Source organism: Eriocheir sinensis, chromosome 7 (assembly GCF_024679095.1).
Source record: "Eriocheir sinensis breed Jianghai 21 chromosome 7, ASM2467909v1, whole genome shotgun sequence".
NCBI lineage: Eukaryota > Metazoa > Arthropoda > Malacostraca > Decapoda > Varunidae > Eriocheir > Eriocheir sinensis.
Window position 1 is genome coordinate 1,936,820 of NC_066515.1, and position 25,492 is coordinate 1,962,311.

At 45.7% G+C, this 25,492-nt stretch overlaps 2 protein-coding genes across 27 annotated transcripts in view; one reads left to right on the top strand and one right to left on the bottom strand.

Moving 5' to 3' along the window:
* The window catches only part of LOC126992111 (uncharacterized), a 43,188-nt gene that overhangs the window by 15,119 nt on the left and 2,577 nt on the right, over window positions 1-25,492 (top strand). For 2 of the 24 annotated variants that reach the window (XM_050850879.1, XM_050850880.1), the window contains exons 1-2: window positions 3,021-3,406; window positions 11,396-11,523. In XM_050850879.1, coding sequence (XP_050706836.1) covers window positions 3,272-3,406; window positions 11,396-11,523 — 263 coding nt within the window. In that variant the 5' untranslated portion in view covers window positions 3,021-3,271. Of the gene's footprint in view, window positions 1-401; window positions 1,436-1,572; window positions 2,589-3,020; window positions 4,511-11,395; window positions 11,605-12,599; window positions 14,753-25,492 lie in introns of those variants that run through there. The other 22 variants (XM_050850829.1, XM_050850842.1, XM_050850848.1 and 19 more) reach the window with 22 other exon arrangements.
* Window positions 15,030-23,706, bottom strand: LOC126992233 (uncharacterized). 3 transcript variants are annotated; one of them, XM_050850912.1, is made up of 4 exons: window positions 22,194-23,706; window positions 17,469-17,822; window positions 17,186-17,307; window positions 15,030-16,709 (listed from the first exon to the last, which is right to left on the bottom strand). In XM_050850912.1, coding segments are annotated over exons 1-4 (555 nt in total). In that variant the 5' UTR covers window positions 22,272-23,706; the 3' UTR covers window positions 15,030-16,708. The 3 variants fall into 3 exon arrangements, with proteins under 3 accessions (XP_050706869.1, XP_050706853.1, XP_050706858.1); XM_050850896.1 differs by having other exon boundaries at window positions 15,030-17,307; XM_050850901.1 differs by having other exon boundaries at window positions 15,030-17,822.

Below are 25,492 nucleotides of genomic sequence, written 5' to 3' on the forward strand. Positions count from 1 at the left end.
TGTAACAAGGCCTTACAATAACATTTTGCGTCCACCAGCTGTACGACTCGTGAACTACCCACATGTTTGTTTACGGAATTCCCACGAACACAAAGACTTGGCACAACAATATCTTTCCATGCAAATATCTTTTCAATATAATCATATTCGCCATGGAAACCTTCAGCAACAAAGTTAAGACATATTCACATCACTTTTCTTGTTGCATTGCATACCAGCAGACGGCCATATGTGACTACAGACAGCATTAACCCTTTCATTGCTAAGCGCTCGCAACGAGACTATCCTCAGGCACGCTCGGGCACCCCAGCTGGAGAAGGGGATCTTTTAACCACTGTATCTCAAAAACTATTCATCACAGCTAAAAAACAAAAACACCATTTGAAAGAGGAGGCCAAGATCTATATGATTCAGTAATGTAAGCCTCTCCTGCGAAAGTACAGGCACGTTCATGGGGTGTTGCCTGTGAAGACGTACATTTATATGTGCGCGACGGTCAGCCGTAAGGCAACTACTGTAGATCTCTTGATGATGGGGTGCTGGCAGGGCCAGCACCCCATCATCAAGCTGGCAGTATTGCCAGCTGCAAAATTTACAACTATTTGGTCAAAATATCAGTCATGTGATAGGTGAAGCTATGCAAAAATGTCGCTATATTGGTCAACAATTAACATCCACCAGTTGCTCGTCCGTAGATTTTCCACGCTGGGCTGACATGATTTTCCACCAAATTTAGTGAAGAACCCACTCAATTGGCAATCCTGTGTTGTGAGAATTAGTGTTGGAACACTCATACGCAGGAGATTTGAGTGCGGCTGGAAGTCGCAGCGAGCGTTTAGCGCCACCAGCAAATACGCCTAACGCTCGCTGCAATCGTTTAGCAAGGAAAGGGTTAAAGTTAACGAATGTGACCTCATGTAGCCGTTATTTTAAAGATTATTGAATGATCAGGCTGCTTTATTGAAAATAACACAGTCTGACGAAAATACGTGGCTTGTATTTTAATTAATAACATTAACCGAAAGCAGTGTTACCAGATAAAAGTGTTTCACAGAAGGTTTTGCTCTGGCACATCTGCGAGGTTAGGGAAACGTCGGTGACGGTACTACTGGCGTAAGAGCCTCTACTGCTGCAAACCTTGGTGCATTCAGTGAAATTCTTGCTTCCCTATTCTGCCCCACTTCCAGTTTCTCTCTATCGTTCCATGTCATCACATCCATTCCATACATAATGCTCGGGACAGCCACACTCTTCCAAACCTCACCATGTACCAGGTCTTGGTCTTGGTCTTGGTGGATGAAACTGTGGCGCATGTGATACTCGGAGATGGTGAGGGTGGTACTGAGTGAGACGGGCTGGGATGTGAATGGGAGGATTGCAAGAACGGAGAGGGAATGGATGCTGCTGCTGCTGCTGGGACTGAGTGCTGAAGCAAGTGAGAGAATTATAGAAGCCATGAAGTTTTCTGGAAAAGATGTGGTGTGCAAGAAATAGGGAATAAGAAGATATTGATAGATACTGATTGTCTTTTTTTTTATTTTTTTTTTTTTATTTTTTTTTATTTTTTTACAGGTGGTGCCGATATGAAGGCCTGACTCTCCAACGGGTCACCTGAACAGCAAGAGCAAGAGCACACCCACTGAGGCGCCGCTGCTGAGTGTATATTTGGGTCTTTAGATGCCATGGTCCATGGCCTAACCAGCCCCTGAAACACTGAAGAAGAAGAAGAAGAGCCTGTGGTCCATGGCCTAACCAGCCCCTGAAACACTGAAGAAGAAGAAGAGCCTGTGGTCCATGGCCTAACCAGCCCCTGAAACACTGAAGAAGAAGAAGAGGCTGTGGTCCATGGCCTAACCAGCCCCTGAAACACTGAAGAAGAAGAAGAGGCTGTGGTCCATGGCCTAACCAGCCCCTGAAACACTGAAGAAGAAGAAGAGCCTGTGGTCCATGGCCTAACCAGCCCCTGAAACACTGAAGAAGAAGAAGAGGCTGTGGTCCATGGCCTAACCAGCCCCCGAAACACTGAAGAAGAAGAAGAGGCTGTGGTCCATGGCCTAACCAGCCCCTGAAACACTGAAGAAGAGGCTGTGGTCCATGGCCTAACCAGCCCCTGAAACACTGAAGAAGAAGAAGAGGCTGTGGTCCATGGCCTAACCAGCCCCCGAAACACTGAAGAAGAAGAATCCTTGTCCCCAAACTGCCTGCTGCCGTCACTGGTACTACGATTGTGACTACTACTACACTTCCTGTTCACCGCACTGACGACCAAGTCCAGCACAGCAACAACGGCTTCCTTCAGGTGTGGAGAAAAGAGAACGAGGACAACACAACACACTGAGCCGCCGCACAGGTCGGGGCCGCCTCACCTGCGGGGCTGGACAGCAGCATGAGTGGCCAGGACAAGCAGGAGCAGACTGCTGCAGGCAGCAGGAGGGTCAGTGGTCATCAGGCGAAGCAACTTGCTGCTGGCAACTCCAGCAACAAAGGAGAGAGGAAGTTTGTGTGTCTGGAGTGTGGAAAAGGATTCACCTCAAGGCAAGGCCTCAGATATCACACCCTTACACACACTGGTGTAAAGAACTATGAATGTAAGGAATGGGAAAAATTCAGCCGGAAGAGTACCTTAAGACACACACCCTACACACACTGGTGTAAAGAACTATGAATGTAAGGAATGTGGGAAACAATTCAATCAGAAGAGTAACCTTGATGCACACACCCTTACACACACTGGTGTAAAGAACTATGAATGTAAGGAATGTGGGAAACAATTCAGCTGGAAGAGTAACCTTAATAAACACACCCTTACACACACTGGTGTAAAGAGCTATGAATGTAAGGAATGTGGGAAACAATTCAGCCTGAAGAGTAACCTTAATAAACACACCCTTACACACACTGGTGTAAAGAACTATGAATGTAAGGAATGTGGGAAAAAATTCATTCAGAAGGGTTCACTTGATAAACACACCCTTACACACACTGGTGTTAAAAGTCATGAGTGTGAAGAGTGCGGAAGAGATTCAGTTTGAAGTGGACTCTTAACGAACACGTCTTCAGGCACTATGACATTAGGGAGTTCAAGTGTGATGTTTGTGGAAAGCTCTTTAAGACAAAGAGTGACATTGCCAGTCACATGAAGACCCACTTCTGAACTGTGTCTGTCTACATTAATTATATAGACCAGGTTGTTAGCAGCAGCTGAGCCTGACAGGGAGAGGTCAAAGTGATCATGTAAGATAAAGAAGAAAGAAGGTTTGCCTGTGAAGTGATGGGAGGAGAGGAGCCACACGAAGAAGTGGAAGGGGAAATACTAATGGCTGACTTTCCACAGCTGTGGCAGCTGCACTGGGCCTGGAGCCCAATTGAGGCTCACAACTACATGAACTACTTGATCCTCTGCAAGGTGGGTCAAGGGAATGTCACATAACACTACAGCAGCTGGAATATGTACTTATAAACACTTGAGGCTCACACCTACATGATCTACTTGCTCCTCTGCAAGGTGAGTCAAGGGAATGTCACATAACACTACAACAGCTGGAATATGTATTTATAAACACTTGCTGCAGCAAAAGATTCAATACCTTACAGTGGTGTGCCTCACCCAAGAGCACCACAGAGGCAAGTGCTTCCAGCACCTATCTGGCCATTGTACTGCCCTGCCTCAGAAGTGTCCTAGACGAGCCTCAAAACGTGTCTTGTGTTTTGGAAGGTTGGCCAGTGTGGAGGGGCTGCAGTGGTCTGGCGGTCAGGGGCCCAGGCTGCTGATCGGAGGGGTGACAGTTTGCGCCTCTCCCCGGCAGCTGTTGGTGGGATGCGCACGCACTGGCATGCACTGGGCTGCTTGACAATGGTGCTCTGTCCCCCTCCCTTGGGCTGTGTCCCCAATAAGTGGTGAAAAAGTTAAATGACTGATTGAACAGCTCTGAATGCCTGCAACCATCAAGGACGACAGGAATTGGCCAGGAAAGTTGTTATTTAATAAAAATTGAAAAAAAAAAAAAAAGAAACATAGGAAAAGATGAATATTATAGGAAAGAAATATCAACATGCCAGAAGTGTCACTGCCAAGGCAATACTTGGATCCCACAGCAACAGTCTCACCTCAACTCTCCCTGACCTTGTTGTTGGCAGGGTGTGCTGGCCTTTGCCTCCCTCCCCCCTGCTGCCACCATGCTGAGAAAGGACTGAGAGAGAAGCAGACGGCCCATGAAGTGATACAAGGCGACAGATGTGGCAACAAGAGGAAGGTTGTCGCTGCTGCACACTATCGGAGGCAGGGTGTGCTGGCCTGTGCCTCCCTCCCCCCTGCCGCCACCATGCTGACAGACAGAAGCAGACGGCCCATGAAGTGATACAAGGCGACAGAGGTGGCAACAAGAGGAAGGTTGTCGCTGCTGCACACTGTCGGAGGCAGGGTAGGCTGGCCTGTGCCTCCCTCGCCCCCTGTTCCCGCCGGGACTGACTTGGAGTGGCCGTGGCAGTACAGTTTCCTGACGTTCTTCACGTAAGTTTGAGACCAGTCATCTTGCAGGTTCCAGTTGTTGGCGGGCGGAGTGTCTCAGGTCTCCTCCACCCACATCTCACGTAGGTTCAGAAACTGTTCATATTTCATTGCGTGGGTCACCTGTTACACGGGAGAAGCAAGTTTTGATGACATGGTTGGATTAAGCAGTGACTGCACAACTGTAACACAGTTTCCAAAGCTAGAATGGGTAAAATACAAAGTAATTAGAGTGTCAAGTTCAGTAAATAACTTTTTATATTTATACCATTTACTGCTTGTCACCATTATTTGCATTAATTATGGAATCAATTTTGGAAGAAATTTTTTTTGTACCTGCAATCCTCCTGCATAAGATGGTGCCTTCTGCTTTTACGTATAAAGAGTGCAGTATAAGAGGAGGCAGTGAAGGCTTTGTAACAAGTGGTACAAACAGTACATGACGTTTTCTTGGTTGTGTTCACCACAATTACTTTATTTTTTACCCTATCCAGTTTTGGAAATTGTGTCGTAGTTGTACAGTCACTGCTTGATTCAATGATGCCAACAAAACTTCCCTCTCGTGCAACAGGTGACCCGTGCAAAGAAACATGAACAGTTTATGAACCTACGCGAGTTGTTGGCTGGAGGAGACCTGAGACACTCCGCCCACCACTAGCCAATCAGCAGCATCCTTTCCTGCCGGCTAGGGATGAACAGGATTACTAGAACTGTGTCTGTGTTTTGCAAAGATTGGGAATAGTGTCTAGTTTTATAAAGATTGGGATAGTGTCTTGTTTTGTAAAGATTGGGATAGTGTCTTGTTTTGTAAAGATTGGGATAGTGTCTTGTTTTGAAAAGATTGGGATAGTGTCTTGTTTTGCAAAGATTGGGATAGTGTCTTTTTTTGCAAAGATTGGGATAGTGTCTTGTTTTGTAAAGATTGGGATAGTGTCTTGTTTTGAAAAGATTGGGATAGTGTCTTGTTTTTAAAAGATTGGGATAGTGTCTTGTTTTGCAAAGATTGGGATAGTGTCTTGTTTTGTAAAGATTGGGATAGTGTCTTGTTTTGTAAAGATTGGGATAGTGTCTTGTTTTGCAAAGATTGGGATAGTGTCTTGTTTTGTAAAGATTGGGATAGTGTCTTGTTTTGCAAAGATTGGGATAGTGTCTTGTTTTGCAAAGATTGGGATAGTGTCTTGTTTTGCAAAGATTGGGATAGTGTCTTGTTTTGCAAAGATTGGGATAGTGTCTTGTTTTGCAAAGATTGGGATAGTGTCTTGTTTTGCAAAGATTGGGATAGTGTCTTGTTTTGTAAAGATTGGGATAGTGTCTTGTTTTGCAAAGATTGGGATAGTGTCTTGTTTTGCAAAGATTGGGATAGTGTCTTTAGTTTTGCAAAGAAACATAAGAACATAGGGAAACTCCAAGAGGCTGGGTGGCCTACACAGGGCAGCTCCAGAATCCCCCCACTACTCAAGATGAGTGAGGTGTAGTTTCAGGGGTTACAGGTAGAGGCTTGATCCTCGTTTACCTTCAGTACGGGCTTACGCTCCAGCACCCTGTCTCCCTACTGCACCCACACCTCACTGCCACCTGTCGTCCTCGTCCATGTAGCTATCCAGTCTACTCTTAAAACAAGCTATCGTCCCTGCACTAACTATGTGATTGCTGAGTCTATTCCATTCCCCCACCACCCTATTGCTAAACCAATGCTTGCCCATGTCTCTCCTAAATCTATACTTTTCTAATTTAAATCCATTACTGCGTGTTCTATCCTTCTGGCTAATTCTCAGTACTTTACTTATATCGCCTTTGTTGTAACCCTTGACCCATTTGAATACTTTTATCAGATCTCCCCGCACTTCGGCTTTCTAGTGAATGTATGTTTAGATGTTTCAGCCTATTTTGATATGGGAGGTTCCTCAGCCCCTGAATCATCTTGGTCATCCTCCTCTGAACTGATTCTAGCAAGTTGATATCCATTCTGTAGTGTGGGCACCAAAACTGGACAGCATAATCTAAATGTGGCCTAACTAACGCTAAATAGAGTCTGAGGATGACTTTATTTATTTATTTATTTATTTATTTATTTATTTTTTTACGTTGTGGCCTATTGCGCCGGTAGGCTTCTTCCCGGTGGATCCTGATGGTCGGTCCAAGGCTTCTTCCCGGTGGGTCCTGATGGTCGGCCCAGCCTGTTCTGGCGCAGGCGAGTGTTTATAGAACATAACATAAGAACATAAGAACGCAGGAGTCTACAAGAGTGGCGCCATCTTGCATTGACTCATGTTGCCCTCCCAGAGCTCATCTTTAATCCTAGAATCTAGAGTCTGGGTTCATAGGTGGTCTTCTAGACAGCATGTGGGTAGTTTTAAGCCACTCGGCGGCGGCTGAAAAATCCCAGCTTGGTGGCACTGGGTGGGGATTGAATTCGCGTCCTTCTGAATGCGGGGCCGTCGTGCTATCCATTCAGCCACCGCCTACCCTATCCTGTTGGTCACCGTCCTGTTAATAAAGCCTAATACCCTGTTAGCCCTATTCCTCGCACTAATACATTGCTTCCTTAGTTTTAGGTCAGAGTTCACTAACACTCCCAAATCCCTTTCACACTCTATCACTCTATCTCTATCGCTGTGGAGTCTAAACTATACCCGTGTAATGGGTTGCATGTTCCTACAGTAAGTACGCTACACTTGGTGATGTTAAAATTCATCTGCCATTTCTCTGACCAAGCTGACAGTTTGTTGAGATCCTCCTGCAGTGCTCTTGCATCCTCCCCTGTCCTAATAGTGCGTCCTATTTTGGTGTCATCTGCAAATTTACCTATGTCACTAGTTATCCCCTAGCAAAGTCTCCCCTCTCCACACCAAAGTTTCAGGGCCAGCTGCATCATCAGTAATATACATACAGTCATCTCTCGATTAACGCGAGGGTTACTTTCCTGGAGATGTCGTGTTATTTAAAATTGCATTATTTAAACATAATTTCCCCAAAGGAAACAATGGTAATAGGGCAGGTTACGTTCCTGGACACTGGGAAAGTCTGCCTATTTTGGGGATTTTGTTACTCTAACCTTAAAAAAACATTATTAATACATTAGTAGGTCACGGAAACAACAAAAACACACATTTTCATTTTATTTAAATTTGTTCTTCACCTGCGTCGGCCACTGTCAAGGCATGTATTACTGTATGGTACGATTGATTTATCGTAATTCGCAACAAAGAAAAAATGCAGTACCGTAATTTAGTACCGTACCAGTAAATCACACTTGTACTGTACTGGTATGCTAAAATATCATACCGTAATTTCGTACCTTATTTCGTACCATGCATACATGACACTGATATGATAAATCATACACATATAGTATAGCAGTATACACTACATTATTTCTATAACAGGTTATATTTCATTTCATTCAATATACAGTCGTCCCTCAAACAGTACGAGGGTTAGGGACTCAGGGCCCCTGTACTATTCGGAAATCCGTATAAAATTAGTGAGCCCCCCTAGAGATACTCCTGGGATGCGTTTAAGAGAGGGAATCGGGACTCTTGGAATGTCCTGAGTGCTCTCAAAATGTGACGCGGCAGCACGAATTGCCAACTCGGCACGTCTTCTGGCTCCCAGCTTTGAGAGGCGGAGCTTTTTTTATCTGTGATGACGTCATCAGCAAATATGGTGGCCCAAACAAACACATATAAGTATTTCCATTGCATTTCACCTCTCTGTGCCCCCATAACCACTGCAGCTTCCTTTTCATCTTCTGTTGTAAGGAGTTCATCAACCAGGACAGCTAGTAATGCATGTTAAACGTCGCCAGGAAGATCAGCGTACGCCATTTTACTGCGAGTGAGACACCATTACCATAGCAACGATGAGGCTTAGTAAAAGGACGGTCTTTATCTCCACTCTAGCAGCACTCCTGGGGCACTGGCAGTTACTGCGGCAAGAATTTCTTTTACACTGTGATAGATACAGCGAACACTGCTCTCATTCACGTGGTATGCTGTCCCTACTGCAACGTAGCTCATTCCAAAACGTAACTTCTAAATCTGAATTCTTCTGCAAAGTGAACACCTTTCTTTGGGGTGCTTTCAGCAGGTGTTTTTGTAGAACAGTGTTGCCACTCATGCCATGGCTACTTGGTGCGACGAGCGGGAAACTTAAAAATCCTAAAAACATTCTTCCATGACAATCCCTATAAAACCGAAAACGTACTATGAGAAACCGTACTATTTGAGGGACGACTGTACTATGGATATCAATAAACTAGGAAAATTGTATTACTTTAGAAATACAATTAAACCTATTTACAGATGCATGATGTGTTGCAACGCAGCAACATTATTGCATCAATTATGTCTGCCTTTAGATATAGACATCGCTCATTCAGTATGAAGCGCAAGCCCGAGAAGGTCCTTTCAACGCTGGTTTGCGTCACAGGAAGCCCGACTGCCACCAGCATTTTATTTTATTTTATTAGTTCAGAGTGAGGATGACAGTGCCACCAATGACAAATATTCTCACTTCTCCCCACCCGTGGAGTGTTGTTGAAGCTCTCAACAACTTGAGACTTCATGCATATTAGTGGCTGCTTTGGCCCAAGCTGAGTCATCACCCTGATGCAACAAGTCATCCATTATTCAACATTCACCAACATACAAACTTAGGCATGGAAAAAAAAAGAAAAAAATATATATAGCATCCTACCTTATAAACAGGAGACTATAGTCGGTTCACCTGAGTCTGAGGTGTGCATTGTCGCACAACGGCAACCTGCAGCCGCACGGCGTGTCCCATTTTGTGGCTTCTGTGTGCTGGCCTACGCATGGCAAACAGTCGTCAGTGTCAATGACATGCAGGCAGCAATAACAAATACTGTCTATTACAGTCGATTTTGAGTTAAAAATATTAGTAATGTCACAAATAGCTGTTTTGTTAATTTACAAGATCGCTGACTGTGATTATTAAACAGCCTTGAAGCTGTCCGCCACTGATGAAATTAGCTGGCTTTATATTAATAAAAACAGCTGTTTGCGACATTACTAATATATTTTAACTCAAAATCGATTATAATAGACGGTATTTGTTATAGCTGCCTGCACATTATTGACACACGACTGTTTACCATGCGTAGGCTAGCACACAGTATCCACAAAATCGGACACGCCGTGTGGCTGCAGGCTGCCGCGGCGCGATAATGCTCACTTCAGACTCGGGTGAACCGACTATAGAAGATGTATCTTTGAGTGAAGAACACCAGGAAGAGAAGACACAACCCTTATGACCCTGGCCTTAACTCAGGAGTCTCGAGTCTCGACATGTCTTGTGTGGAGGTCTGGTAAGAACTGCTGTGCTGACCCGTCACATGCCTTGAGGTCAGAGCAAATTACTTACTTAGCTACTGCCTGCCACTCCACCCTTAATCCCCTGGGAAGGCTGAGACCTCACTGACCTGACATTAATGACCTTGCCATTCCACTCCAGGTCCTGCGGGAGTGCGGCACATGACCTCACTCACTTCATTCACCTGAATGACCTGATCACAGATGCAGGTTTTCGTCTATATCCTGGTATGAAAAAGGGTACAAAAAAATATCGAACTTTCGTACCGTACCGTACTATTAGAAAAGTATCGTACTGTAATATCGTACCGTACTTTTGCCGTCCTCAGATTTGTACCGTACCGTAATTTTGTACCATACCGTACCATACTCTATGCCTTGGCCACTGTCCCTTCTCACCTCGCGCTCCCTTCACCTCCTTCACTCCGGCTCACTTGCCTCCTTCCTCTTCCTTTGACTACCCATGCTATTGGTGACAAAGATAACCTCCTCCCTCCTCACCCCGTCCTTCCACCTCCAGGGGGTGTTAAATCGATCATATCGTGTTAGTTAACCCGAGAATGATGGCAGACCTTTTTCAGGGCTTTCACGAGTCGTGGCTGTGGTACGGTGGACCCTAAAAAGGGCTCGCCATAAAACACCTAATTTGAGCTAATTGTAGGCAGTGGTGGCATAGCACAACCCACCATGAATGCCCGAGGTCATTGTGGTGGGTGAGTGATCTTCAGGTGGGCTTTTTTGTCATAGGTGGTGCTGTAAAGTCATGGCATACTCAATTAGCTATCCATATAGTAATCACTTGTCAAATTCTCTACAGTAGACAACAAGCGACTATTGGCTAGATGCCACGCGTCACGAGACTGTTTATTTTGTAACAAACACCACCCAAAAATAATGGAGTTTGAGTAAAAGTAAATATTTTTAACGGCTTTTTGGTTATGAGAGGAGTACTCTGATGTTCATTCCATGCTCTTTTCTTAGTCTCAAAATGCAGCGTAATTTTGTCGTTTCTTGGCCACTTCTCGGAGTTCCCATAGCCGAAGCCCACGGGTTAAACGTATCTCCTTAATCCCTTCAACACGAGGACGAGTATACTGCGTCCTTGCGTGCCCCGTACCATATCCGAGGACGCGCATACTGCGTCCTGGGTCGCTTTAGCCAATATAGGAGCTATTTTATCTGTATTTATGCTTACATCTCAAAATTATCAATTAATTTATGTTTCTTCATGTGCACCATTTAATTCTGCATGTTTTCATATATAATACATGATGATTATGAAGAGTTTATGGCTAAAAAGTTGTTATATTCAGCAGAGACATTTGAAATTTGGCGCGCGCAGCGACCTTGCATACGGCGCGGGGCACTGTTTTGGCCCGGCCGTAGTGAAGGGGTTAAATATCAACTTTTGTTAAATCAAAAACGCGTTATTTAAACTCATGTTTATCGAGATGTGACTGTACCAACAAAGTCTCCCCTCGCCATGCAGAAATTTAGGTCCAGCTGCATCAGTCGTAACAAACACATGTACTAACACAGCCTCCCCTCCGCACAGAAAGGGTTCTTCAGGCGCGAGAGGCTGGAGGAGATGAAGGCACACCGGGCGATGCTGCAGCGTGCCCCCACCGGCGTCAGTAACCCAGCAGCCATCGGGGAGCAGAGCCACAGCCGCCAGCCGCCGGTGTACGTACTGCCTGTGTTGGGCTGGCCGGGTTATCGTAGACACAGCGCCACGCCAAAGATTCCCAAGTGTTGTAGTGACGTGTAAGTCTGTATGGCGTTGGTGCAGTGTAGAGCAGTGAAGTGTAGTGTGGTGTTGTGCGTCCTCTTGCGCTGAAGGAAGAGTGACTTGAACCTTTTGATCTGGTCCTGAACTTTTGATCTTGCCGTGACCTTCAACATTTTGTGTTTTGTTTACAAGTGGCGTGGATGCGCCATTCTTTGTGACCAGTGCTAGTGACACTTGTTAGGCTGCTTGAATAAGAAATGAACACTTGAGACTTGCCACCCCTTCCTCTGCGATCCGTGTCTTTGCCCTCGTCAAGGTGGAGGAAAGGCGTTTGGTACCAAGAGTCTTGTTGGTGCAGTTGAACTCGGTATTCTGAGATGTTCCGCCTCCCACATAAGCTACAGGAACTCATTGAGCTATGGCTTACAGCCAGTGCTATTAGTAATTCAGTACCCTCTTGAGTTTCGCACTATCTGAGTTTAGTGATCCTCGAGTATAGCGCTTAGTCCTAAATTCTTACCATCCCGACTTTCGCGCATTACCGCCACGAGTTTTGTGCTGCTTTGACATACGGGTCACGTCTACCTACCGTCAGCGTCATGCATGCTGCCTTAAAAGGCGGTGTCCAACCATTGGGGCTATGGGCAACCGCTGTTGCCCGTATGCCCAACCGGGAGCGAGTTGTTGGTTATCCGTATGAATGGAAAACGGTTGTGAGTACGAGTGTGGGTACGTGGGTACCGAACGGCTGCGTGTAAACAAACAGACGACGGCAGTGGCTGAGGAGTGAGGAGCAGTCATTCAAGAAGTTTTCTCCTTGGCACGCCTCAAGGGGGTGTTCTAAGTCTGTTTTTGTTTAATATTTTGATGCATCGGCTACTCACTTCTCTACCTGACATTCCTGGTATTACGATTACATGTTACGCTGATGATATATGTGTTCATTCCACTTCACCAAGGGATCTTCAGCTGTTTCTTGCCTCCTCTCCATGTCCTCCTCTAACTGTGGTGTCATTGTCTCTCCTGATAGGAGCAGGATATTTTCCTGCCGCCCTCCTGCCGCTCTGCCAGACTTCACCGTTGGAGGGACTGTCATTCCCTTGTGTACCCAGTACTCTTACCTTGGCGCACCTGTCAAGATCTCAACAGTCTTCCCCGCCGGGCGTCAGACCCATCCTCCCACCCATGACTTGTTGGATTGCCTCCAGAGACGGCTTCAACCTCTCCAGTGGCTCACTAACAACTCTTCGGGCATCTCCATTCCTGTGGCCAGGACCATATATATTACTTTCATTCGCTCTGTTGTTGATTACCTCTCCCCTGCCTTGGTACAACTTCCCCGAACTACTTTAGAGCCCTTAGAAATTGTTCAGAAGAGAGCGATGAGAGTCATTCTCAGGTGTCCCATGTCTACCAGGATTGAAAATATGCAATGCGAGCTACGTCTTCCACCCTTGGTCGAGATAATTTATTCTAATGTCACTCGCCTCACTGTTAAGTGCCTCCATTTCCCACATCTCTCGCCCCACTACTCGCAGCTGATCAGGATGTCGCTTGGACCCGCTCGACCTGTTCCTCCTATATTGCCCGCTGGTCGCGCCCTTATTCGGTCTGTCTCTTCCTTGATGCGCAGTCTTGATTTGGATATTCCTGTTGCTGACGTTCCCCCAGGCCCGCCCCCATGGCTGTTGCCAATGCCAGAGGTAAGCCTAACTCCTGCATCCAAGTCGGACCCGCCTCCCTTACAGCTGCAGTTGGCCCTGGAACACGTAGCAACAGTGACGTCCTCCATCACAGCTCCACACTGCCTCTACACTGACGGGTCACTGCAATCGGACGGTGCGGCTGGTTGTGCACTCTTCTCTCCTGACTTGGAGCCTCCTCCTGGGGGATGAGTTGGCCGTCGCCTCCGTGACCACTCCAGCTCCACATTGTGTGAGCTATGTGCCATACTAGATGCCGTCAGCCTCGTTTGTCAAAGGGGAGTAAATGCTGCCATTATTTGTGATTCTAAGCCTGCCCTTCAGTCCCTGTCTGCTGTTCAGCCCACCCACCCTCAAGTCGTTCAACAGATCCTGTCCTTTCTATCTTTAATGAATGATTGTCAGTTGTGTGTCAAATTTTTATGGGTGCCATCTCGTGGGTCTGTATCACAATGCCACAGATTACCGCGTAGTGAAGGAAGCGTGCCGTCTGCCTCCACGTGGTGATGGACGCCCCCTCTCCCTGCCCTGCCCTCTCTCCAGAGTCTGCTCCGCCGCCTTCCTTCCTGCACGGCATCGTAGGGATGCAGAGAGGCCTCACAGTGTCACCATCAACCACTACGACTCTGTCTGCCGCCACAAATACTCCTACCGACGCCGGGGCCTCATGGTCCGGAGATATAATGTTGTCTCCGCACGTCTGCAGCTGGGCTACCGTCCACCGTGGCAGGTCGCCGGGGTGGAGGGGGAGCCTGTATTTGTGGTATGTCACCTGTGCCGCTCACCGATGTTGAACACCATTGAACATTACTGCCTGGCCTGTCCCACTGTTCATGGTTTGCTACCCCAGGGACAGCCGTTGGATGCTGTCTGCCGCCACCTCCTGAACCACGACTTCCTCGACGCAATCCTGGTGCGCCACCCTCGTTTTGGTGGATTCTCCTAATGTTATGTGCCCTACGTGGCACTAGTCCCTCTAAATTTTTCTGACTTATCTGTATATTACATCAACTTGCTTTCTGTTTTAGCGTGTGTGTGTGTGTGTGTGTGTGTGTGTGTCCATTGTCTATAGTTAAACCCGATGCATTTGCTAAAAATTGTCTTGTCTGACGCTATTGCGCAATAAATTTATCAAACAACAACAACAACAATGCCTCCCCCCCTCCCTCGGCCCCGCTGCATGCGACTTTCTACTCATGCTCATCCCTATACTGTCCAAACCCCTTATGCAAGAGTTAACCAGCATCTTCACTCTTTCATCCCTCACGCTGGTAAACTCCGGAACAATCTTCCTTCTTCTGTATTTCCTCCTGCCTACGACTTGAACTCTTTCAAGAGAAGGGTATCAGGACACCTCTCCTCCCGAAATTGACCTCTCTTTCGGCCACCTCTTTAGATTCTTTATGGGAGCAGCGAGTAGCAGCCTTTTTATATTTTATTATTGTTTTCTTTTTTGTACCCTTGAGCTGTATCCTTTGTTATGTAATATATATGTGTATGTATATATATATATATATATATATATATATATATATATATATATGTATATATATATATATATATATATATATATGTATATATATATATATATATATATATACATATATATATATATATATATATATATATATATATATATATATATATATATATATATATATATATATATATAAATATATATATATATATATATATATATATATATATATATATATATATATATATATATATACATATACATATATATATATCCTCCGATGAAGCCCGGCTTGTTTCAGTCAAGGTGTTGAGGTGTTGAAGCGTCATTGTCGACACAGCAGCTGGAATTGAGGTGTTGAGGTCTTGAAGTGTTGGTGTATTAGTGCTGATGGTTGGGGCTCGTTATTAGGATGGAGATGGTGGTTGTGAAGTGGGACAAGCACCCCGAAACAACCCTCGAGCGTACGCCTTGAAGAGTCGTTATAAAACACACACACACACACACACACACACACGTATTGTATTGTATTGTATTGTATTGTGAGTTAGGTGAGGTTTGAAATGGTTGAAAGGGATTAACAAAAGCGATGTAGATGAAGTACGTACATTAAAAACAGATGATTGGACACGCAGCAACGGGTATGAGTGAGACAAATTCAGGTTCAGGAAGGAAATAGGCAAGAACCGGCTCACGAACAGGCTGGTGGGTGAGTGGAACAAACTGACCAGGCGTGTAGTTGAGGTAAACACAATTGAAAGCTTTAAATGAAGGTTGCAGGTACGTATTTATGGATGGGACGTTATGAACAGCCCATCTTCAGGAGCTGCCATGTGTAGGCCGTCTGTCTTTCTGGGCCTCTTGGGGTCTCCTTATATAGCTGTGTGTCCTTGTGTTACATTCACTTCGTATCACGCCAAGTCTGCCAACCCTCCCCCCCCTAGGTGCCGCTTTCCCTCCCTCCCTGCCAGTAACTTGTGAGAGCCCCAGTCCCATTTTCTCAAACTCTTCGAAGCCTTGGTACACCTACTTCAAAAGACCCTCCCACAAGTTGTCAGGGTTTCCATGGGTGATTTCTTGAGCCTGGTGGTTATTTGGGAAGGCTTCTGCGCCGTGAACGGGAAGAACACTCGTGACAACCGTGTCTCCTCTGTGGCCTCCCAAACGTTCCCAACAAGAGCCCCAAACATTTGACAAAGCGAGTCCCAGTCCATTCGCTTTCAGCCTCACGCACTACTGGCCTTGGCTGTAGTCAAAGATGGCGAAGTCGTGCCTGTAGATGCCCAGCAGTCGGCGCATCAGCTCCGTGCTCAAGTTGGCGTAGTACTCCCGGTCTGAGCGGGCGAGGGCGTGGCCGTGGCTGCGATGCCTCACCGGGAAAGTGGCCTCGCCCTGGAAGCCTAGCACCCCGCAGAACAGGTACTGGATCTCCTCCTGGATCGTCTCCAGCTTCAGGATGTAGTCGAACTTCACCCGGCACGGATCGCACGCCTCGGTGTAGGTCATCCAGTGCTCGTCTGCCACGCCCGCATCGTGCGTCCAGACCACGTGCCACAGGAACTGGTTGAAGGTGAAGAACGTGTTCCGGAACCGCATCACCAGGTCCCGCAGGTCATAGCCCCTCCCGAACGTCGTGACGAAGGCCTCAGAAGTGCCAGACGACAACATCTGGTGGACGGTGTTCATTTCTGTCACACCATAAAATAGTTTTTCCGTTCGTGATGGCTTGGCCAAGAGAGCTCCTGTCTGACTGGCGTAATGGTTCACGTAAATCTTGTACGCTCTTCTAATCCTGTCCAATGTTTCATTAAACTCACGAGTTGGCTTCAGAGCCCCGGTGGACACGAGCGCCGGCAGCCAGTACTTGGCGAACCGCCAGTCCCACGTCTCGATGCCTTGCGTCGCCTTGCGCCACGCAGTGTCGTACTGGAAGAGCGGCGCGCCGCCCAGGTACTTGTCTCTGCAGGGAAGGAAGGACACGTGCAAGGCTTGAGATCGGAAATTATCAAGACACGAGGAAAACATTCACCATTCCCGTCAGTATCTTTTCCCCACTTTTCGTCGTTAATGAGAATCAGACACGAAGCCTTACGTGTTGTGTCAAAATTGGAAAAAGAGCGGGTGCCTCCGCTAGACTGAGATTACTTCAAAACTAAGAGATAATCTGTAATTAAATAATTTCATAGGTCACATTCTCCTTAGGTCCTTAGCTCGACCAGATTTTAATGAATTTAGAAAATACAAAGTTTTCAGGTGTGTCATTCCTTGGAGGCATGAAGTGGCTCATTGCATCCTGGACGCATCCATTTTGAGTTAAGATCTAAACCACCATCAAGATGCCAGGCTTTCTGAACACGCAAGTGGGTGTCGCCCGCAGCCTTGTATGTCACAAGCGTTGGTCATGCCCTGAGGGAACAGAAGGGCTGTCAAGGTAACCAGTAAGCGGAGGCCAGCCTGGCCAGCGGGTGCCGCACCACCACTGCGCTCAGCGGCCGCGGCGTCGCCCAAGTCTGCTGCGCCATCCGAGACACGAAGCCCTTCACTGCCGAGGACCCGGCCTGCAGGAACCATGTTTTAGGCCTCAAACCTTTGACACAGACGATAAATAGAAAAATGCTAAATCACAAAAAAAAATCTAGTTTTGTATCAGGAATATATACTCCCAAAGTGAAGAGACTTAGTTCCTTGAATGCATTCTTACAAGACACAAGCGACCTACCTTGGGCACCTTGAAGAGCGTCAACGTCCCCGCCAACATGTGTCTGTAATTCTGCCGCCAGGCCATGTCCGGGTAGGCGGCCCGTGCGTCGTGCAGGGCACACGCACGCAACAAGGCGCGGCGCCGACGCTCAAACTCTTCCTCCAGCCCGCGGTGAGTCTGAGCCGTGTGCCACCCTGCGGCGCTGGCGGAACAATTACCGTGTGGCGCGGCACCGGCCTTAGTGGACCTCCCTGCGGCAACTAGGGCCATGCCAGGACGTAGCGGCGCGACCTCGACTCGGCCCCGCCGAGCCTGAGGCGGCACCGGCGACCTCGTCCGGCTGCTCCCGGGCCGCCACGCGCTTGGCAGAGTCTGAAAATATTACATTTGCTTTTGCCATTGCCGTGGAGAAGATCCATAGCAGGCGACACAGTACGAGTAAAAAAGTAAAGCATAAAGTGTTTAGAGGCCACACCACCAAAGCCTTACGGTATTCATGAATAGTGAAATCAGCCCCACACTTATCGATAATGTAGTAATGTAGCTTCGCTTTAACTACCTAAAAATAAGATATTCAGCTCATTGTCCTCCGTGCGTCGCAAACCAACACACTGATGTGCAGCGACAGCCCGCCCCCCCCTCCCCCCCCCCCCACACACACACACGCAGCAAAACCTTGGAGAAATAATACATGGAGTGGCCCTCAGCGGGCCGCTCTTCACACTGAGGTGAAGCATGGGGGGTAGGGGTGGGCGGAGCTTAGCCGGTGGCCGGAGTCAGCAATTCCACCCAAAACATTGCGTTTCTCGCTCCCTGCTCGTCGGAGTAAATGAACTTGTCTGCCTTATTTCTTCCACATTTCATGTTTTTAGTAATTCAACTGCTTCAGTATATGCACTAAGAATGTATGTACAGGTTTTCATAGAAAAACACCAGCATTTCCTTGTCTTTATTCCGTAGAAGCTGAGAAGAAATGTTCCACACTCGCCTTGATCCCTCACACTTCCTCTGTTTAATGTGTGTTCATTATATATTGACCATGGCCTCACTTTTAATGTAGAAGCATGTACAGCCTTCTATGCAGAGCAGTGGTGCTCAACCTTTTTGGCTGGCAGGGCCACATTACATGGGCAATGTGTGATGAGGGCCTCGTATTGCCTGCAATGTGAATACGCATAGTAATTAATATATTCTACACACTGATAACACTGATTATGTTGTGTATATACTGTAACCTTCCGGATAGAGTTGTAATCAAAACACTTCTTACATAAATTGCAGGTCATTGGGTAATTAGCAATTACAAGCTACAATAAAGTGAAGACCCACATACGAGCGACACCATTTCGCTGTTGGGCAGGGAGAGGGGAAACATGGAGTGGCTGCGGTGTGCCGGGAGGGTGGGGGAACTCTATTGGGTTGGGGTCCAGGGGAGGTGGCGTGGAAGACGATGGGTAAGGGGAGAGGGCTAGGAGTGGATGGGCAATGGTGGGGAAGGCCCGGAGGGGAGTTGTTGGGTAGGAGAGGGGTAGGGAGCCAGAGACCAAGACTGAATGAGAGGTTGAGTGGGGAATGAGGGGGTGAGAGGGCAGGGACATGAGCGAAGGGAACAGCCAAGCAGGAGAGAATTAAAAGAAAAACCTAGATTAGCCTGTTTTCAAGGGAAAAAAAAGACAAGGTGCCAAAGTCTCAGCCCAAAAGCCAAGATCTAGTAAAAAAAAGCCAAGGAGTGGCAAGGCTGGTCACGCCAACAAAATCAGTGAGGCCAGCCAGCATTCAGGCTGCTGTAGTCCATCCACTCTAACTTGAGCCCGGTGGCTTGGCCTGGGGAAACCTCCATTGTTTACAGATCTACCGATGACCTGTGGCGACGATCTGTCTCACTGTTAGTCTGTACGTTATCTATTTTGGAATATATATATATATATATATATATATATATATATATATATATATATATATATATATATATATATATATATATATATATATATATTTCTGTAAGAACTCCACTTTGGACGATTCTGGGCATATTCCTCCTACTCATCCCCCCTCTGACTCCTTTATGCCTGTTATTAAGATTCTTCCTAATGATGTTTTCTATGCCCTCTCTGGCCTCAACTCTCAGAAGGCTTATGGACCTGATGGAGTGCCTCCTATTGTCCTTAAAAACTGTGCTTCTGTGCTGACACCCTGCCTGGTCAAACTCTTTCGTCTCTGCCTATCAACATCTACCTTTCCTTCCTGCTGGAAGTATGCCTTTGTACAGCCTGTGCCCAAGAAGGGTGACCGCTCCAATCCCTCAAACTACCGCCCAATAGCTTTACTTTCATGTCTATCTAAAGCTTTTGAATCAATCCTTAACCGGAAGATTCAAAAGCACCTTTCCACTTCTAATCTTCTATCTGATCGCCAGTATGGATTCCGTAAGGGGCGTTCTACTGGCGATCTTCTTGCTCTCTTAACTGACTCTTGGTCATCCTCTCTTAGCAGTTTTGGTGAAACTTTCTCTGTTGCGCTAGACATATCGAAAGCCTTCGATAGAGTCTGGCACCAGTCTTTGCTTTCTAAACTGCCCTCTTTCGGATTCTATCCCTCTCTCTGTTCCTTTATCTCCAGTTTCCTTTCTGGCCGTTCTATCTCTGCGGTGGTAGACGGTCACTGCTCTTCCCCTAAACCTATCAACAGTGGCGTTCCACAGGGCTCTGTCCTATCACCCACTCTCTTCCTGTTATTCATCAATGATCTTTCCATAACAAACTGTCCTGTCCACTCATGCGCCGATGACTCCACTCTGCATTATTAAACTTCTTTCAATAGAAGACCATCAAAACAGGAAGTACATGACTCCACACTGGAGGCTGCAGAACGCTTAACCTCAGACCTTGCTATCATTTCCGATTGGGACAGAAGGAACCTTATGTCCTTCAATGCCTCAAAAACTCAATTTCTCCACCTATCAACTCGACACAATCTTCCAAACACCTATCCCCTATTCTTCGACAACACTCAGCTGTCACCTTCTTCAACACTAAACATACTCGGTCTATCCTTAACTCAAAATCTCAACTGGAAACTTCACATCTCCTCTCTCACTAAATCAGCTTCCTCAAGGTTGGGCGTTCTGTATCGTCTCCACCAGTTCTTCTCCCCCACGCAGTTGCTATCCATATACAGGGGCCTTGTCCGCCCTCGTATGGAGTATGCATCTCACGTGTGGGGGGGCTCCACCCACACAGCTCTTCTGGACAGAGTGGAGGCTAAGGCTCTTCGTCTCATCAGCTCTCCTCCTCCTACTGATAGTCTTCTACCTCTTAAATTCCGCCGCGATGTTGCCTCTCTTTCTATCTTCTATCGATATTTCCACGCTAACTGCTCTTCTGAACTTGTTAACTGCATGCCTCCCCCCCCCTCTCACGGCCCCGGTGCACACGACTTTCTACTCATGCTCATCCCTATACTGTCCAAACCCCTTATGCAAGAGTTAACCAGCATCTTCACTCTTTCATCCCTCACACTGGTAAACTCTGGAACAATCTTCCTTCATCTGTATTTCCTCCTGCCTACGACTTGAACTCTTTCAAGAGGAGGGTATCAGGACACCTCTCCACCTGAATTTGACCTTGCTTTTGGCCACCTCTTCTGGTTCTTTCATGGGAGCAGCGATTAGCGGGCTTTTTTTATTATTGTTTTTTTTTTCTGTGCCCTTGATCTGCCTCCTTTGTTGTAAAAAAAAAAAAATATATATATATATATATATATATATATATATATATATATATATATATATATATATATATATATATATATATATATATATACACATATATAATATATATATATATATATATATATATATATATATATATATATATATATATATATATATATATATATATATATATATATATATATATATATATATATATATATATATATATATATATATATATATATATATATATATATATATATATATATATATATATATATATATATATATATATATATATATATATATATATATATATATATATATATATATATATATATATATATATATATATATATATATATATATATATATATATATATATAAATATATATATATATATATATATATATATATATATATATCATATATATATATATATATATATATATATATATATATATATATATATATATATACACATATATATATATATATATATATATATATATATATATATATATATATATATATATATATATATATTCTGAGCAGCCTGTTCCTGGCTGTGTGGCCTGGCTGAGTAGCCTGGCTGAGTAGCCTGGCTGTCTGGCCTGGCTGTCTGGCCTGGCTGTGTAGCCTGGATTTGTGGACTGGCTGTGCGGCCCGGCTGTGTGGCCTGGCATACTATCATAAATATCTGAAAGTATAACATATAAAAACGATTGCTGATAAATACTACATGTTCATGGGTCTAGGGTCGCCAGGCCAGGGAAAGACTGTATATATTTAGGGTCGCAGCCAGGAATGCTACCGACTCCCACATCAGTTATTTCTAAGGACCAAAAACCGAGGTGTAACGCGTTTTCATGAGTTTTTTTTTATACCATGGTACAGAGGCCTTGACAAACACCCACAAGCGTCATAAAACTTCCCATGGAAATGCCCAAAACGCCAACGAAACCCTTGTCAAATATTTGCTCGGGCACCGAAATGTTTCATACTGTGACCCCTAACACACCACCACTCACCCCGCCGTGTAGGAGTGCGAGTATCAGCAGAAGCACAGCTGCAACGATGCCGCTAAGGAACAGCCCTCTGCCCCTCATGGCCACGGGAGCTCCTAGGCCGGTGTTCTCAGACGCTTCCGCCTCTCACATCAACTATTCCGAAAGGCTGAAAAGGAGATCAATCGGGCTCTTAGGAATATCTTTCTAGGTTCATGGTACAAAAGAAGGGTCGGACTACCACCATGGCAGTGTCATGAAAGTACCCCGGGAAATGCCCGAAACTCCTACGAAAGCCTTGTCAAATGTGTGTCTGGGCGATTAAATGTTTAAGAATATGACGCAGATAAAGACTTACGGAAATACAGTGAGGCGTACACAGACAAAGAGATAGATGCACAGAGAGCTGTAAGGATAGAGAATAATACAGAGACGTAGGCTACAGAGAAATACACACACACACACACACACACACACACACACACACACACGGTAGCTCAGTGGTTAGAGCGTCTTCCTCACAACCAGAAGGACCGGGGTTCGATTCCCCGACAGGGTGAAGATAAGTTGGGTTTATCTTCTTTTACGTGTAGCTCCTGTTCACCTAGCAGTGAGTAGGTACGCGACGTAAGGTGAGGAGTTGTGACCTCGTTGTCGCGGTGTGTTGTGTGTGAGTGGTCTCAGTCCTCCCCAAAGATCGGTCACTGAGCTCCGAGCTCCTTCCGTAGGGGAACGGCTGGCTGTCTCGAGAAAGACCCGCAGCACAGCAAGAGGTGAATTACACACACACACACACACACACACACGCACACACATGTGCTGACTCAGTGGATTAAGGAACATATCAGATTCGGGAATGAAGGCGAGGCATCAAGACTAGACCTGGTATTTATTAAGGAGTCGGAAATAATAGAAAATCTTAAAATAGATTGTCCAATAGCGAAGAGTGACCATGCGGTTGTGGAATTTGAAGTATAAAAAAGAGAACGATTGACTGAAAAGAGGATCACAAAATTGGGAGAAGCAATTACTGTAAGGCAGACTTTGTTAGCATGAGAATTTTTTTTGAAAATGCTAATTTGAGTGGGCTGTACAAGGCCGAGAGTACACAGGATAAGTGGGAGGAGTTTTTAAAGCTATACAAGGAAGCCGAAAACAGATATGTCCCTAAGGTAACCAAAAGGGATGTTGATGAAAAGGAGTGGTTTAACAAGAGATGCGAGGCAGTTAGAAAGAGAAAGGAGGAAGCTTGGAAGGGATGGAGGAGACGAAGAAGAATCAACGCGTGGAACAATTTCAAACAAGCAAGGAATGAATATACAAAAATTAGAAGAGAAGAAAAAAGGATATATGAAAAAAAGATATAATTGACAAATACAAAGACCAACCCAAACTATTCTATAGACATGTGAACGGCAAATTAAAGAATAGAGAAACAATCAATAAACTGAAAATGGATGAAACTACATATGAGGACCCAGCAGAGGTGGCAGAGGTGATAAATAACAGCTTCCAAAGAGTTTTTACAAAAGAAGACGAATTTATACAACCACGGGGCCAGGAAAAAGGAAGGGTTATGCAGGAGATACAGTTAACAGTGCAGGAGGTCAAGGAAAGCTTGAACAAGAAGGATGTAAGAAAGGCGACGGGGCCGGATGGAGTATCAGGGTGGATCCTGAAAGAATGTAGTGAGCAACTTGCAGAGAAACTGCACTCCATAATGAGCGCCTCCGAGTGAAGGAAAGGTACCACAAGATTGGAAGAGAGCGAACATAGTACCGATTTTTAAGGTTGGCAAGAAAGAGGACCCATTAAATTACAGACCGGTATCACTCACTAGTGTGGTTGTGAAGATATGTGAGAGATTGGTTATAAACAGGTGGTCGGACTTCTAAGAAAGTGAGAAAATTATCTTGGATTGCCAGTTTGGAGTCAGGAGAAGGAGATCTTGCGTCACCAACTTGTTGTGTTACTACTCAAGGGTAACAGAGTTAATACAGGAGAGAGAAGGCTGGGGGGATGGAGTGTACCTGGATTTGAAAAAGGCATTTGACAAAGTACCGCACAGAAGAGTAATTTGGAAAATTAAAAATAGGGGTGGAGTGGGTGATGGACTGATTAAGTGGCCGGATGACTTCCTAACTAACAGGGATATGAGGACGATAATCAGGGACAGGGTTTCCAACTGGTGCCCAGTGATGAGTGGGGTCCCGCAAGGTTCAGTGCTGGCACCAATAATGTTTGCTGTTTATATAAATGAAATGGTGGACGGTGTGTCCAGCTATGTGAGTTTGTTTGCAGATGATGCAAAGCTATTGAGACGAGTGAATAATGTGAAGGACTGTGAGGCATTGCAAGGGGACCTGGATAGAATTTGGGAGTGGAGTGGTACATGGCAGATGGAGTTCAACCTTAGGAAATGTAAAAAAATGGAGTTTGGTAGGAGTGGTAGAAGATGTGAATATGATTATAAGATGGGAAGTGAGATAATATGCAGAGGAGTGGAGGAAAAAGATTTGGGAGTGACTGTCTCAGAGAACATGTCACCGGACAAACGCATCAACAGGGTAACGGGACAAACTCTGAATTTGCTGAGGAACATAAGGACGGCATTTGTGTACTTGGATGAGATGATAAAGAAAATATTAGTTACAATGATAAGGCCAAGGTTGGAGTATGCAACAGTGGTCTGGTCTCCTCACGAAAAGAAGAACATAAGGAAGCTGGAAAGAGTCCAGAGAGTGGCAACTAAGATGGTACCGGAACTTCGAGATCGGATTTGTGAGGAGAGACTCAATAGCATGGGGCTCACAAGTCACAACCCTGGAGAGAAGAGAACGAGACCTGATAGCGGTGTAGCCTACAAGGTGGCGAACGGAGTGGAGTATTTGGACAGAGAGGACCTGTGTGTGTGGAACGTGGGAGAAATGAGAGGACATGGAGAGAAGTTGAGGCCGACCACATGTATAAGAGATATGAAAAAGTTTAGCTTCCCAAACAGAAGCACTGAGCTGTGGAATAGACTGGAGGAGGAGGTGGTTTGTGCAAGAAACATTCATGATTTGAAGGAAAAGTTGGATAAGAGCGGATATGGAGATAGGACAGCGCGAGCATAGCTCTCTTCCCGCATGTCACAACTAGGTAAATACACACACAACCGCTCCGGTAGCTCAATCGGTTAGAGCGCCGCGCTGCAAGGCTGCACGGCCAAACAGGTGGCGGTTCGAGCCCCGCTCAAGCCGGACTCTTTCCGTTGACTAGAAAAGGTAACTGTTCCGCCATGAGCAAGGGGGATGGGGTGTGTGGTGTGTGAGGTCCTGGCA